This window comes from Magnolia sinica, chromosome 17 (assembly GCF_029962835.1).
Source record: "Magnolia sinica isolate HGM2019 chromosome 17, MsV1, whole genome shotgun sequence".
Lineage (NCBI taxonomy): Eukaryota > Viridiplantae > Streptophyta > Magnoliopsida > Magnoliales > Magnoliaceae > Magnolia > Magnolia sinica.
The window spans coordinates 7,460,609-7,476,175 of NC_080589.1; the positions used below are offsets into that span (position 1 = coordinate 7,460,609).

At 39.9% G+C, this 15,567-nt stretch overlaps 1 protein-coding gene across 2 annotated transcripts in view; it reads left to right on the forward strand.

The window, feature by feature from the left end:
* The window catches only part of LOC131230975 (probable inactive ATP-dependent zinc metalloprotease FTSHI 5, chloroplastic), a 40,230-nt gene extending 27,663 nt beyond the window's left edge, over positions 1-12,567 (forward strand). For both annotated transcript variants that reach the window (XM_058227011.1, XM_058227010.1), the window contains 6 exons: positions 207-392; positions 521-595; positions 9,111-9,170; positions 10,586-10,693; positions 11,041-11,121; positions 12,183-12,567. In XM_058227011.1, the coding sequence (XP_058082994.1) occupies positions 207-392; positions 521-595; positions 9,111-9,170; positions 10,586-10,693; positions 11,041-11,121; positions 12,183-12,251 (579 nt within the window). In that variant the 3' untranslated portion in view covers positions 12,252-12,567. The remainder of the gene's footprint in view (positions 1-206; positions 393-520; positions 596-9,110; positions 9,171-10,585; positions 10,694-11,040; positions 11,122-12,182) is intronic.
* Positions 12,568-15,567: the final 3,000 nt, after the last annotated feature.

The following is a 15,567-nucleotide window of genomic DNA, read 5'->3' on the forward strand; positions in this document are numbered from 1 at the left end:
TTTCAAACACCAGCAGGCCAGGCACCCAAATGTCAAATTCATGGAGATGATAAATGAAGGAAACACATTCCAATCCAAAAATTTCACATGCATTCATTATTACGAACCCTGAGGTGCATGATAATAGTTGATAAATTGTCTTTATTTTTGTGATGAAGCATTTTGTTCATGAGCCATGTGATGTCATTTTCAACACTTATCTTCAGGGAATTGGGTGTACAAAAATTACGAAGGCCCGAAATGAAGGTTCCATGTATGGAAATGTAGAAACAAGATCATACCTTGAAAAGAAGCTTGTATTTTGCTTTGGTTCATATATTGCAGCTCAATTGCTTCTTCCTTTTGGGGAGGAAAATTTTCTATCATCATCCGAACTCCAGCAAGCGCAAGAGGTAGATGATATACTGTGCCTTTTGCTTCTAGAAGCTCGATAACCTAGTACCTTTGCTCTTCAATTTAAACAAGTGCCATTGAAAGGGTGCTTCTCTTTCCACAATAACATGTTTGTCATTTGCCACAGATAGCAACACGGATGGTGATTCAATATGGTTGGGGGCCTGATGATAGCCCTACAATTTACTTCTCTAGCAATGCGGTATTTTCTCTCTTGGACACTTGAAACTTTGACTGAATGTACAAAATGTACAAAAATAGGCATGGTTTTTCTGTTCTTTGCTATTTTACAAATATTTACATTTTTTGGCCCCTTATGTTGTTTTTCGTTTTCAATGAGGTTTTAGTTCTATCCTTAAGTTTCCAGAACCACAATATATTGCTGATTTTTAGTGCGGGTTCAATTGACGACTTCCAATTTTTTATTGACTCCCCCACCCCTGTTTTTTTTTTTTTTAATTAAAATTATTAATTTTTAATTTTTTTAAACTAACTATTTGTTGAAAAATGAAACGAAGATAATAAGAATGCTCCACACCAGTAGCAAAGAATGCCCAATGCAAATAGCAATCCTGGCCACATTCCTCAGCTAAAGAGTTAGCCACGTCATTCATAAGGGAGGATTTGTTACTAGAAACCCATCAACTGACATTGATTCTTAGATTAGGGGAATGCTTGATTTTATCTTGAGTTATAATCAACTCAAGCCCTCATCATAATAGCCTTTTCCCGGCTACTTGGGGGTTGTTTTAGGAATATTGTTTCACCAATAGTTCCTATCTATGGCCCTGTCTGCGAAGAAGCCTTCATATACCTTACCATCACCTTTGACCCAAGCCCTTTAGGTCTTCCCCTCACCCTCCTTTCAGGGCCTACAACCGTAATCAAATATCCCCTCCTGCAGAAACTGAATCCCTGGTATTAGGTTTTAGAGGGGTTCACCATTGAGGAAAAGGGGCCTTACTTTAATCAATGCGGGCCCCTTGTGTTGTAAGGTCGAGGAGTTGGTGAGCCATCTCTTTATGCACTGTCCTTTCTCAAGAGGGGTATGGGAAAGTTTTTTCGAGCTCTTTGTTCTATTGCAGATTTCTTTAGGCAATGGCATGGTGATGTAGGACGGCCTAATCCAACCGTAAATGAGCATGGTATATGAAAGGGGCAGATTCATGCAATCTTAACAAACAAATAAAATATCAACCTGCCTTATACATCATAAACACAAGAAAGAAATAAGGTTAATATAGCATTGATTAGAGCCATCCATCACAAACACGAAGTATTGAATCTTAAAATTTGAATTTAGTTGGATCCGGTGAAAGATAGAACTTTCGTCTTGCAATAGGTCCGTTTAACGATCCAAGTGGATTTTCTAATCCAGAAAAATAGGAATTTCCTGGATTGAGAAATCTGGAAAATTCAGAAAAGAATTGGTGGTTCTTCAAATTTAGATTTGGGTGATAGGTTTTATGTGGGAATGAAAATCTTTTGAGATCTAATGATTTAGATAAAAAGAAACAAGATTTGGCTTCTAGATCTAAAGATTCTAGGAGAAAAGGAAGAGAATGGGGTTAAAGAAAAGAATACCTTGAGAAAAGAGAGAAGGAGAAAGAAGTAGGGGATGAGAAATCGTTTACCTGGGCCTCACGCCATCTTCCAATCACTGGAAGTCGAAGACGAAATCGTCAGAAGCAAAAAAGCCTCCCTTTTTTTTTCATAAACATAACATCACATGCTATGGGTTTAGGGCAACCCTTATAAATTCGTAATTACATGAAATTACCAAAATACCCCTACTAAAAAAAGTTTCAAAAAAAAGAAATTCGCACAAAATTGTGCATAAACTGTCTCAAAACTTAATTAATTCAAATGTTCATAAACTAAATGTAAATTTAAGATGCCCAATGGGCCCCGATGATAGTGTTGTAAAGGTGGTGTAATGAAGGTGGGCCGTGACGATCCAACGGTCCGATCACACCATCCTCGCGATCCAATAGTCCAAATGTCTCCTCTAAACAACTTACACATGTCACGAACACATGTGTAAGGTCTTCAACCTCTAGAGATCTGACCCGTATTCGTCATCTAACCACATTGACACGGGTAACGCACGCCTCCTGCGCTGATATACTTTGAATGACCTGGTGTCCGCATCAACTCCCCTCGGCTGAGAAGATTTCGACTCCGGCGAGATAAAACTCTTGTGCTTTTTTAACAAATCTGGATCTAGGCGCTGCAACTCTGCTCCCGTCAACCATGTACAGTCGGATGATGGTCTGTTCTTCCACTTCACTAAGTACCTCTGAAATCCACCGTCTCGAGTAGAAACAATTTGCTCATCCACAATTCCGTCAATTTCTTCTCTTATCTCAGGTATAGTAGGCATAGGTGGTGTAGGTTGGGAAGAAAATTCAGAAATTGGCCAATGGTTTGGAACAAAATTAGGGTCTATGGGATGGCTTGAACAAGGCATTAGATCCTCCACATTGAATGTTGAACTAATCCCCATGCGAGGTGGAAGATCTATCACATACGCATTGGACCCAATATTTTTCAGAATCTTAAATGGTCCAGCACTGCGTGCTTGTAACTTCTTAACGGTACGTTGTGGGAACCGTTCTGGCCTCATCCTAACCATTACATAATCACCCTTATAAAATTCTTGAATTCTACAATGTAAGTCAGCTGAAATTTTGTATTGTTCATTACTAGCATTTATCCGCCTCCTATTCTCTGCATGCAACTCATGAATGTGATGAGAAAATGCATCGGCTGACTCTGAGGTCCTCTGAGTGATTGACATAGGTAACAAATCTATGGGTAGTTTAGGTTTATAACCACTAACAATCTCGAATGGACTCATACCCGTAGACCTATTAACTGAACTGTTATATGCAAACTCGGCAACTGGCAGGACTAAGTCCCAAGTTTTATTATGTTCACCCACCAAACATCGTAGTAGATTTCCGAGACTTCGATTCACAACCTTAGTTTGACCATCAGCTTGAGAATGGTAGGCAGACGAGAACTGGAGTCTCGTACCCATCATATGGCATAATGTCTTCCAAAAATAACTAGTAAACCGGACATCCCTGTCAGACATTATGGTCTTAGGCAAACCATGTAATCAAACCACCCCCTCAAAGAAGATCTTAACTATGTTGGATGCATCTGAGGTTTTAGAACAAGGGAGAAAGTGGGCCATTTTTGAGAAACAGTCCACGACCACAAAAATGGAATCGTGCTTTTTAATTGTCTTGGGAAGTCCAGGCACGAAATCCATATTGATGTCTTGCCACGGTGCGTGTGGCACTGGCAATGACGTATACAATCCAGTATTCTGCTTATTTTGTTTTGCCAGTTGACATGTTCGACATTGCCCTAAAATTTTGGCTACGTCTCGCTTGAGACTTGGCCAATAAAATCGAACCTCCACTAGGGCGATGGTCTTATCTCGACCAAAATGGCCAGCAATACCTCCAGCATGAAGCTCCTAAACAAGGAAATCTCGGAGGGAAGTGCGGGGAATACAAAGTCGGTCTCCTTTGAAAAGGAAACCATCTTTCAACACGAACTCTCCCGAACTATGTTGGGCACCTAAGAGTGACACGTATGTTCCCCCAAAATCTAAACATACGGGATACTCATCTTGCAATTGCTCAAACCCGACAACTTCTACACTCAAGGAGTTGAGCAATGTCACTCTCCTACTAAGGGCATCGGCTAGTTTGTTCTCGATCCCAGCTTTATGTTTCAGGACAAATGAATATTCCTGAAGAAACGCTGCCCACTTGGCATGCCTTGGGTTAAGCTTCTTTTGGGAATTCAAATACCTCAAAGCCTCGTGATCAGAAAACAAGACAAATTCTTGTGGTAGAAGATAATGACGCCAATGACGTAGCGATTGCACTACCGCATAAAATTCTTTGTCATAGGTGGAATACTTTTGTTTTGCCTCATTCAGTTTCTCACTGAAATAGGCAACTGGATGACCCTCTTGGCTTAGTACTCCTCCTATACCTACGCCTGAAGCATCACACGCTACTTCAAAGACTTTAGAAAAATCTGGAAGACGCATGACAGGAGCCTCTATCATCTTGCCCTTAATATCTTTGAATGCCTTAGCTGTGACCTTAGACCATATGAACTCTCCCTTTTTAATGCAATCAGTAATGGGAGCCATAATAGTGCTAAACCCTCGAATGAACCGACGATAAAATGTGGCTAAGCCATGAAAGCTTCTCACTTCATGTATGTTCCGCGGTTCAGGCCAGTCAACTATGGCCTTGACTTTTTCTGGATCTGCTCGCATCCCTATAGACGACACTATGAACCCTAAGAAGACAACCCTATCAGACAGGAACGAACATTTCTTAAGGTTCGCACATAACCTCTCCGCCCTCAAGACACTACAGACCTATCTCAAGTGGTCGAGATGCAGCTCTTTAGTGGTACTATATATGAGTATGTCATCAAAATAAACCACTAAGAACTTCCCCATAAAGGGTCTCAAAACCTAGTTCATCACATATATAAAAGTACTAGGTGCATTAGTCAAGCCAAATGACAACCAACCACTCGTACAACCCATCCTTCGTCTTGAAGGCTGTCTTCCACTCATCTCCTGGGCGTATGCGTATCTGGTGATACCTACTCTTGAAGTCTATCTTGAAAAAAATGGTGGATCTAGCCATCATGTCTAACATATCATTAAGCCTTGGTATCGGAAACCGATACTTGATCTTGATCTTATTAATGGCCCTACTATCCACACACATCCGCCACGTACCATCTTTCTTAGGCGTTAATAGTGCTAGTACGGCACATGGACTCATGCTCTCACAGATGAAACCTTTTTGCAGGAGCTCATTTACTTGTTTATGCAACTCTGCATGTTCTGCAGGATTCATCCTATAATGAGGAAGGTTCGGTAAAGTAGACCCTGGAACGAAATCAATGGCATGTTGGATGTCCTGCATAGGTGGAAGCTCATCCAGTAAATTATCAGGGAATACATCATTGTACTCCTCAAGAACCGAAGTCACCTCAGGGGGTAACTTTACATAAACCTCGGGTGTAACTTCCCTAGCCATTAAGGCGTATACCGTCGAATCATCCTCTGTCTCTTTCTCAAACTCTTTTGCATTTATGATATGTAGAGACTTCGGAATAGATTTCCTCACATCCTTCTTTGACTCACTTGTTTTCACATCCCTAGCCTTGTCCATGTGGCTCTTGGGTGGCAACGGATTAATCTTGATTTTCTTGCCCTCATGCGTGAATGTACACACGTTCGAGCGACCAAAAATCGTAACATCTCTATCATATAACCACGACCTCCCTAGAATGATGTGACCTACATCCATAGGTAAAACATCACACCACAACATGTCTTTATATGAACCGATTTGGATGGGGATTAAACATTGTTGGGACACAGGCATAGAAGACGTATCAACCCAAGAAACCTTATAGGGTTGAGGGTGAGGGATGGGCTTCAAACCCAAACGAGTGATTGTGCTAGCGGAGACCACGTTGGTGCAACTACCACTATCCATGATGACTTTGCAATTTTTGTCACCGCTCTTGATAAATGTGTAGAAAATTGTGCTTCAGCGCCAATCATCACTCCTTTTGGCCTGCGCTAAAGCACATCTAACTACAGCTAGCGGTGCAGTCTCTGGTTCTTCTTCTTCATAATCACTAGCACCTATCTCTGGGCGATATTCCTCAACTTCATAATCACCCATGTCATCCGCATTTTCATTTGACTCGTCTATGACTAAGGCTTTCCCGCAAGTCTTTGTCGTGCACTGGTATGCGAAATGACCTGTACTTCCACACTCATAACATCTCATATGACTACCATTGCCAGGATTGGCACCAAGGACACCTTTTCCCTTATCATCCTTAGGCTTAGGCGGTGCACTAGCCTGCGCCCTAGGCTAACAGCCAATGTCAGGTTTGGTTCCTTGAAAACCAGATCTAACAGTAGAGTCTCGGGACTCAAAGCGCCTCGTGACAGGAGACTTTAGGTAAAGCTCTAACTCCTGTACAACTTGGTAAGCCTGATCCCAGTCACCCACTGCATGGGTCATAAGCTCACGCTGCAGATCCATGCGAAGTCCCACCTTGAAACGCGCCAGCGTCACTAAGGGATCCTCCTGAATATCACACCGCATCATATACTCCTCAAATTTTGCGATGTAATCTGCAACTGACATAGATCCTTGGCATAATGCTTGCCATTGATCTAGGAGCTTTTGACGGTAAGAGAGGAAGAAATTATTCCTTTAATAACTCTTTCATCTCTACCCAATGTGCGACTGGGACACCTCCAGATCTCTCGATCCTACACTTTTGTCCAAAACAATTTAGCTTGACCCACAAGTTTCATTTTCGCAAACCGCACCTATCGGTTCTCAAACATCTCATACCATTCGAAATAATGGTCCATGTCTGCTAACCAATCAAGGAATAGTTTTGGGTCAAGACGGCCATCAAAACTAGGAGCATCTACTTTAACACTCTTTAAGACTCTCTCATCGACATCATAACGGTCATGATACTCGATAGCGGGCTGTGGATTTCGCGCCCTTCCATGTCCTACCCCTCGGCCACGTGCTCCACGACCTCTACCACGATTTTCTACCTGTTCCTCAACTACTCTCCCTACGTGAGATTGTTCATCCCCTCCAATGTCGGAGATATCTCTTAGGGACGCTTCTATCTGATCCATACGGGTATTCGTGTTCCTAGATTGCGCCTTAATGGCGGCCAAACGTTTGTTGATCGTGTTCATCATCTCAGTCAACTGTTCCATATTGAAATTCGGGTGTAGACCAAATCCTCTACTAGTCCGAGTGGGCATACACAATAAGACTCAACTTAGGTTTCCTAAAACACGACGCTAGGAGATTGTTTTGACACAAGACTATGGACATCGACGATCCAAACATTTAGAATGATTCAAATGTGGAAAAATTCAGATCTATGCTCTTTTTTTTTTCTTTCCAAATCTGAAAATTTCAGATCTAGACTCTATATGCGATGCATAAAACCCTAGAGAAAAAATAATAATAATAAATAAAAATCTAGACTCTTGATAACTCGATCTAAGACAACCCAATGCAAGGACCTAAGCTTTGATACCAAAAATTGATGTAGGACGGCCTAATCCAACCGTAAATGAGCATGGTATATGAAAGGGGCAGATTCATGCAATCTTAACAAACAAATAAAATATCAGCCTTATACATCATAAACACAAGAAAGAAATAAGGTTAATATAGCATTGATTAGAGCCATCCATCACAAACACGAAGTATTGAATCTTAAAATCTGAATTTAGTTGGATCCGGCGAAAGATAGAACTTTCATCTTGTAATAGGTCTGTCTAATGATCCAAGTGGATTTTCTAATCCAGAAAAATAGGAATTTCCTGGATTGAGAAATTTGGAAAATTCAGAAAAGAATTGGTGGTTCTTCAAATTTAGATTTGGGTGATGGGTTTTATGTGGGAATGAAAATCTTTTGATATCTAATGATTTAAATAAAAAGAAACAAGATTTGGCTTCTAGATCTAAAGATTCTAGGAAAAAAGGAAGAGAATGAGGTTAAAGAAAAGAATACCTTGAGAAAAGAGAGAAGGAGAAAGAAGTAGGGGATGAGAAATTGTTTACCTAGGTCTCATGCCCTCTTCCAATCACTGGAAGTCGAAGACGAAATCGTCAGAAGCAAAACCACCCCCCCTCCTTTTTTTTTCATAAACATAACATCACATGCTATGGGTTTAGGGCAACCCTTATAAATTCGTAATTATATGAAATTACCAAAATACCCCTACTAAAAAAAAGTTTCAAAAGAAAAAAATTTGCACAAAATTGTGCATAAACTATCTCAAAACTTAATTAATTCAAATGTTCATAAACTAAATGTAAATTTAAGATGCCCGATGAGCCTTGATGATAGTACCGTGAAGGTGGTGTAATGAAGGTGGGCCGTGACGATCCAACAGTCCGATCACACCATCCTCGCGATCCAATGGTCCAAATTCTCCTCTAAACAACTTACACATGTCACGAACACATGTGTAAGGTCTTCAACCTCTAGAGATCCGACCCGTATCCGTCATCTAACCACATTGACACGGGTAACGCACGCCTCCTGCGCTGATATACTTTGAATGGTTTGGTGTTCGCATCACATGGAGGTGGTCTTTGTAATCCGGGCAGAAAGGCGTGGGATATGTCTCTTCTAGCTGGGCCATGGGCATTATGGAAGGAAAGAAACAATAGGTGCTATCGGGATTCTAGTGGCAATCCAAAGTTTTCCTTAGGGTGAAATCATATGCAATTCAATGGGTGATGGCCTCTTTCAATGTAGAGGCTGACAGTTAGTGGGTTGAATGTGCAGGCTGTGTCCCTTTCTTTTGTATTCTTTTGGCTGTGCCGGTTTTATTAATAAATTGTCATCCTTCAACAAAAAAGAAAAAGAAAAGAAGCTTGTAAGTGCAATGCCCTTCGCACAGAAGTTGACATTCACTTGGAACTGCTGCACCAATTTTCATTGATATGCATTTGATATGCTCTCGTTGGCCTTGATTTTCGACCTTTATTTTTAAACTATATTTCAAGCTTTTTTCTAGTAGAATAGCATTCAGAGTCTCAAGAATTTGTTCTTGTGCCTTTTTAAACGTTTTTGTATATTCCTTGTGGCAGTATACAGCATTGAGTATGGGAAACAACCACGAATACGAGATGGCGGCCAAAGTTGAAAAGGTATGAGCTGCAATTTTTCCCCTTCATGTGGCATCTCTCTCTCTCTCTCTCTCTCTCTCTCTCTCTCTCTCTCTCTCTCTCTCTCTCTCTCTCTCTCTCTCTCTCTCTCTCTCTCTCTCTCTCTCTCTCCTTGTTTAAATGATCTTTTGGTTCTCTCTCCATATTCTTGTTCAAACGATCTTTTGGTTCAATTATATGTTATGTAATGAAAGAATCTGTTTGAGTTCACACGAGTTGGCCACTTTTTCAGTAATCAAGACCATTGTTGTCATGTGTGATCGCATATGCGCATATGCAATTGCATATGATCGCATATGCGATCATGGCATATACCATCGCATATGTTGCATATGCGATGTATGCGATCGCATATTGGCCATGGCACATTGAATTTTTATTTTTATTTTTTTTGCAAAAGAAATAACATTTTGTCTATAAAAAGGCTTCCAAATCTCCTCCATTTGCAATATTCTCACTCCAAAACTCTCTTACTTTATTTTTCTCTTACATTTCTTAATTACAAGTGGTCATAATCTCCCTCTTTCTTGTATTTCCTACTTCCAAGTGATCTTAATCTCTCTCTCTCTCTCTCTCTCTCTCTCTCTCTCTCTCTCTCTTACATTCCCTCTCTCTTGGAAGTTGGAAGATCAAGATTCAAGCACTTTTAAGTTTCAAGGAAGATAGCTTGTTGATTTTCTACCATAATAAATAAATAGCTTGTTGATTTTGTTGTTACTTCTTGTTAACTATATTGTTAAATGTGGATGACTTGATGTTTAATTCATTGTTTAATTGATTTTATCTCTCTCAAATGTATTTTAAATATGTAAAATTAGTTATCTATTAACTTAGAAAAGTTCTCTTCAGTTTCTTATAATTTTTTTAAAACATTTTTTTGAAAATTTCCCATCTATATATATATATATAAATTTTTTTTTTTTGAAAATAAAATAAAATGCGATCACATATGCGATTGCGCGATCGCATATGCGCATAGGCATATGCGATCGCACATGATCGCACATGTGATTCGACAACAATGATCAAGACTGTTGGTTTGATCTGACCTCACATGACCATGCCCTAAAATCCTCCCAAATTGGAATATCCTGGCCCTTACTATTGGCACTTTTTAAGTTGAAGTGGACGACGTGTTGACACTGCTTTATATCTCTACTTAACTATCAATGTGCCACGTAATGAAGGATTGTCCTAGCAAGGAGATTTGTGGGGCATGGTCCCATCCATGGCGGGGATGAACTGATCAATGGCCTGGAACATTGAACTATGAGCCTCCCTTTTACAAACTGAAAACTTGAGTGTTCGTGCATATTTTGTGGTTGATGATCCTGAACCATTATTGTATTTATACATGTGTAAGGCAAATCCATTCAAATAAGCTTCCTCTTATACAGATGTACGATGCGGCATATGACAAGGCGAAGGAAATGCTACAAAAAAACTGTGTGGTGCTTGAGATTATCGTGGAGCACTTGCTTGAGTTTGAAAATTTGACCGGAAAGGTATACTTTTTTGTAAATAAAAAAACAAGAGGGAGGGAGGGGCAGTAGTCTTAAGAGCCCATTCTGGACTATCAGGAGAATATTTCATGAGGTTCCCAACAGGTTCTAAACATGGGCCCTCACCTCGCCATGCCAGCCCTATATCTTCGTTTTGCAGGGAGCAATCTATCATCACAATGAATCTTTCAAAAATAAATAAATAAATCCACCAGCAGCAGGAGGAGAGCCCATATTCAGAGCCCGCTGGGAACCTCACGATAAATTGGGCACCAAACACTCACATATTTTGTTCTAGTGTACATATGTTCAACAATTGTATATTCCTACCATCTGCATTTTCTTTGTAGGATTTGCTTAAGATTCTTGAAGAGAATGGTGGGATTCGGGAACAAGAGCCATTCTTTCTGTCAAGACATTATAGTAAAGAGGTAACATTTCCAAGCCTTCTGAAGTCTCTGGTCTTATTATGTTATCATTATTATTATTATTTTGAAAGTTCTCATTACGCTATTAGTTCATGATTGATGATATGAAAGACCCATTAAATCCCTTTGTTGCTGGAATATTTTTAAACAAGGCATTTGGGAACAATAATGGCTGGCGTAATGGCCAGCCACATGACCGTTATGATATGGCCTGTAATAGTTGAAATATTTTTTTAAAGCAAATAATGTATTGGCCCATTACGCTCCCGTATTGGCCTGTTACTGACCTTTTTTTTTTTTTCCAGATTGGGCGTTGTAGGCCTGTATCGAGTAACAGGTTGCACTGTTACTGTTACAGATGTAACCGTTTTTTAACACCTTGATTTTGAAAGAAGTTATCTTTTTTTCACCATATCTGATATTGTTCCTCGCCACTATTTCCTTCATTGGCAAATTATGCATGCTTCTTTCATGCTGGTTGGGTAATATTTCTATCGATTGACATGGCAAATGGAAAATTCAACACTAAACATGCTGTGAAGAAAATGGTTGGGGTCAACACGGGCATATATTTAGTTAATACTTGTAAAAGTTGTGGTCTGTTTTAATTAAGAGAACTAATGCATTTAAGAGAAGTTATAGGTTCCTGATGCATCAGGACACAAACACTATTGTGATTGCCTGATGCTGCCCAATGTGACTGGGAATGCCCCAAAATTCTCCGAGATCGAAAATCCTACCCATCCAATCTCTATGCTTGTTGGCCACTTGTCTGACGGTTAGGATCTTCTGACCTGAGAAATGTTTTGGTCCTACTCGGTCTACAATGGCGCCTGTGAAATTGTACGGTCTGTCTGGTCACCAAACTGTGGGCCCCATTTGCACAAAATGGTGAATCCGGACCCTATAATTTCTAGGTATATAAATAAGAAAGATGAATGATCCAACATGAGTCAGTCAACCACAGCAATTGCAATCTGAGTCAGAGTCGCGAATAGCCACATGGATAAAAGGCAAAAAAAAAAAAAAAACAGTATTGAGACAAATTGATTGTGTTCATGCAGCTTAGTTCAAGCAGCACCGTTGATGGTGAGAGTGCATCAGGAACGACCCTTTTGGGTGCTACATCATAGGAGACGAGACAGTGTTATAGGGAGTCAGCTTCAGAGATCTCAAGATCAGAGGATTTGTGTTTGGCGGGTAATTTTCCTTTTCCTTCATATACAATCTTCTCTTTTTGAGCTCATGAGAAGATTTAGTTTTTGTTTTGTTTTGTTTTTCCCCTGTAAATTAGTTGTTGAGGCTAAAAACATTGGGTCGATGAGGATGCTTTTTACCTTTTCCCTCTCAATTATGTAAACGGAATTCTCCCTTTTCAAGAAGCAATATTATGTCTCTTTATTTATTTATTTTATTAAAGAAAAAAGAAATTTATTTATTTTTCTTTCATATTGCACCCACGAAAAAGAAATTTAGACCCCTAAGTTGCGTCCTGTCCAATATCCCACTGAACACATTGTTGCTGCATGGAACATGATCGCCTAGTGGACCCCTCCAAGGCCAGACTGTCGTGCGGTTTGCACCAATACCAATATGGCTGTAAATGCTTTATCATGTCCTGTAAATAATTCATGCAAGTAGGGCCTCTTTCTTTCAACTCTTACTTTGCAAGAAGGGCTTTTTTGTTTTAACTCAGTGCGTCTTCCGCATTTACTGGTGTTAGGATTTTGAAACGCAGCGGAATTTTGAAGCTCTTCAAAACCCAGATTTTAATGAATATGGCCCTCTGGTTCCCATCTAGATATATCGAGTTTCTAGAAAATCAAAATTAAAGACTTCTAGAACTAGAATTACCTATTTGAAGATGCTGCCGAGAAATTGAAGAATTGTTTATGCCAATCTTCCAGAGTAGGTCTCTACCTGATCTATCCGAGATGAATGAGAAGAGGTGAGCTAATACACCAAACCTCAGAGCAGCTGAGATAGGTGCATGGGAGCTGTCCAAAAGCGGATGTAGATGTGGATGTGTGGCTGTGTGAAGGAGGGAGAAGAGAAGGGTGTCTCTCTCTCTCTCTCTCTCTCTCTCTCATGGTGACGCCCCAAGGGGGTGAGGGATGTTCAAGGCTCTCTCACTTTAATCCCTAAGAGAAGTTAAGACCACTATGGTGCACCCCCACCCTATAATCCTTCACATCCCCTGCTAAATTGAAAGTCTATAATCTTGCCCTATGTACCCAAATTGACCAAATCCCTCCACTGTCAATGGCCATCGACCCTTGATCCAATTCCCATGCAAATCAAGTAGTGGACCACGAAATTTTCAACCATTTGGATTGCCATCAAGTTTGATTAAAAACATTTTAATAGTTAAAACAAAAGATCAATGGTTGAAAACATTTGCAAAACCATTCAGAACCCTTTAAGTGCCAAGCCTAGCGAAAAACCACTTGATGGATGTTCTAATCTACAATATCTACGCTATAAAAGAGTTCTTTGGTAACCAAGGGATTCTTTGTTGAACACATGGGCCTCAACTATATCCTAATGCATGTACCTAACCACACTCACATATGAACTACTGCAATTAACTCTGCAGGTGAGCTAAAGCACATTACACTAGGAGTTGAACTCTCCATTTATCCTTGGAACTAAGGACTTGTCAAAGCTGGGGTAAATACATGGTCAATCTAGTCCAAGCATGATGGGACTCCCGGTCTAGAGACTTAAAATGATCTTCCAATGCAAGTGTCTAAAAGGATCTAATAACAAGATCCCACGTCCATGGACACTCACTCTAAGAATGGTACTAACTTGTCATCGAACCCAATGGTGAAGACCTTCCATCGCGACTCATCATCGGTTACCTCACACAGGATGGCCACATAAAAACAACCATAGGTTTTTCCTGAAACCTGCTAGGTGGTTATAAAATAATAGGGTACTGAGATCCATGGAACACAATCCTCTGCCCAAACTCCAAACTCGAGTTCCCAAGGACAATTGAAGAAACCCTCTCTTTTAACCCATGTTCTCAAATATATTTAAAGCAAACCCTCACATAAACTATATGACAATAATAGCATATCCATACAGGACCCATAGTCATCATGATCTACCGATAGGATCATTAGCATCAATGGTTAAGATACACATTGTGAATGGACAAGGTCCATATTGGCTTTCTAGGCACACAACCTGAACAACTGATCATGCTCATTATATTTATAATCTAGGCGCATTGAAATTAGATGTAAACATCATTTAAACCTTCCAAACAGGCCTTAATATAATTAAATTCCGGCCAAACGTTATACATAACAGTGAGGTTGATAGGAGCCTTCATTTGGGTGTACTGCTAATCCTAAATTGTTTTTCCATATAAGATCATGATCTGCACTTGTGATTGGAAAAAAAGAAAAAAGAGGAGGAAATAACTGCTTGCTTAATGTGGGTTACATTGTTTTTGCGCCAACCCAAACACGAAGCACATTAACTGCACTTGAGAATCCCCACAAAATACTATTTGGTGGTACAACCAAACACTAATTAAGGAAATTTTGTTGGATTGGAGTGAGGTATGTGCATGTAGAGATTTTTCCTGACAAGTATGGTGTCTCTATGAAGAAAATTATCACTGTCTTGGATGGTATCAATCAAAGTTTAAAAGAAATTTGTCATAACGTCCATTGTACCAGACCAACAGGACAGTAACTCTATATATTGTGTTATGTAAGGAAACAAGGGTGGTTACACATTTCTCAGGCAGAGCATATGACGTTTCATATGCAGGCTATGCATGGCATAAATTAATTAGATTGTTTGAATGATCATAACCTTTGATTTGTTTAATGGTGTTTAATCCCTTTGTCGATTTGCCGGGCTTGGCCTCAGTCATTTTAGCCTGATCTGGGCTGGCACATCCTCACTTCACACGTTCACGTGTTATATGCTACAAATCACACGCATCCTGAAGGTATATCATTGGTACCATTACTCTACATGTGTGGCCCACTTGATCTATGGATGGATCAAGAACATTTAAATGGGTGATATGGATTTCATAGAATCCAATCAACTCAGATTGTTCCTGAGTTTGTGAGCCCACTTGCCATTACTCCCAAGCATGGTTTGAAAGCTCGAAAACTCGACTCTTCCTGACAATGTGCACCCGGGCCAGGTTGACATGAAGTCTTTACTTGACTTGATACCTATAACATTATTTATAAATATTTACATAGTTGTATGGAGATAAAATATATATAAAAATAAATAAAAATTCAAGAAATATAGTGTTGACTGACTGAGTCATCGACTCGACTTGATGAATCACTCCGACTTCTGAGTTATAAGGCGACTCGGCTTGAAATCCTATTAAGTCGTTTCGTGTAGAGTCACTTTTGAGTTTTAGAACTATGGTTTCAAGTGCAGCAGCATGAAAACGTGGATGGC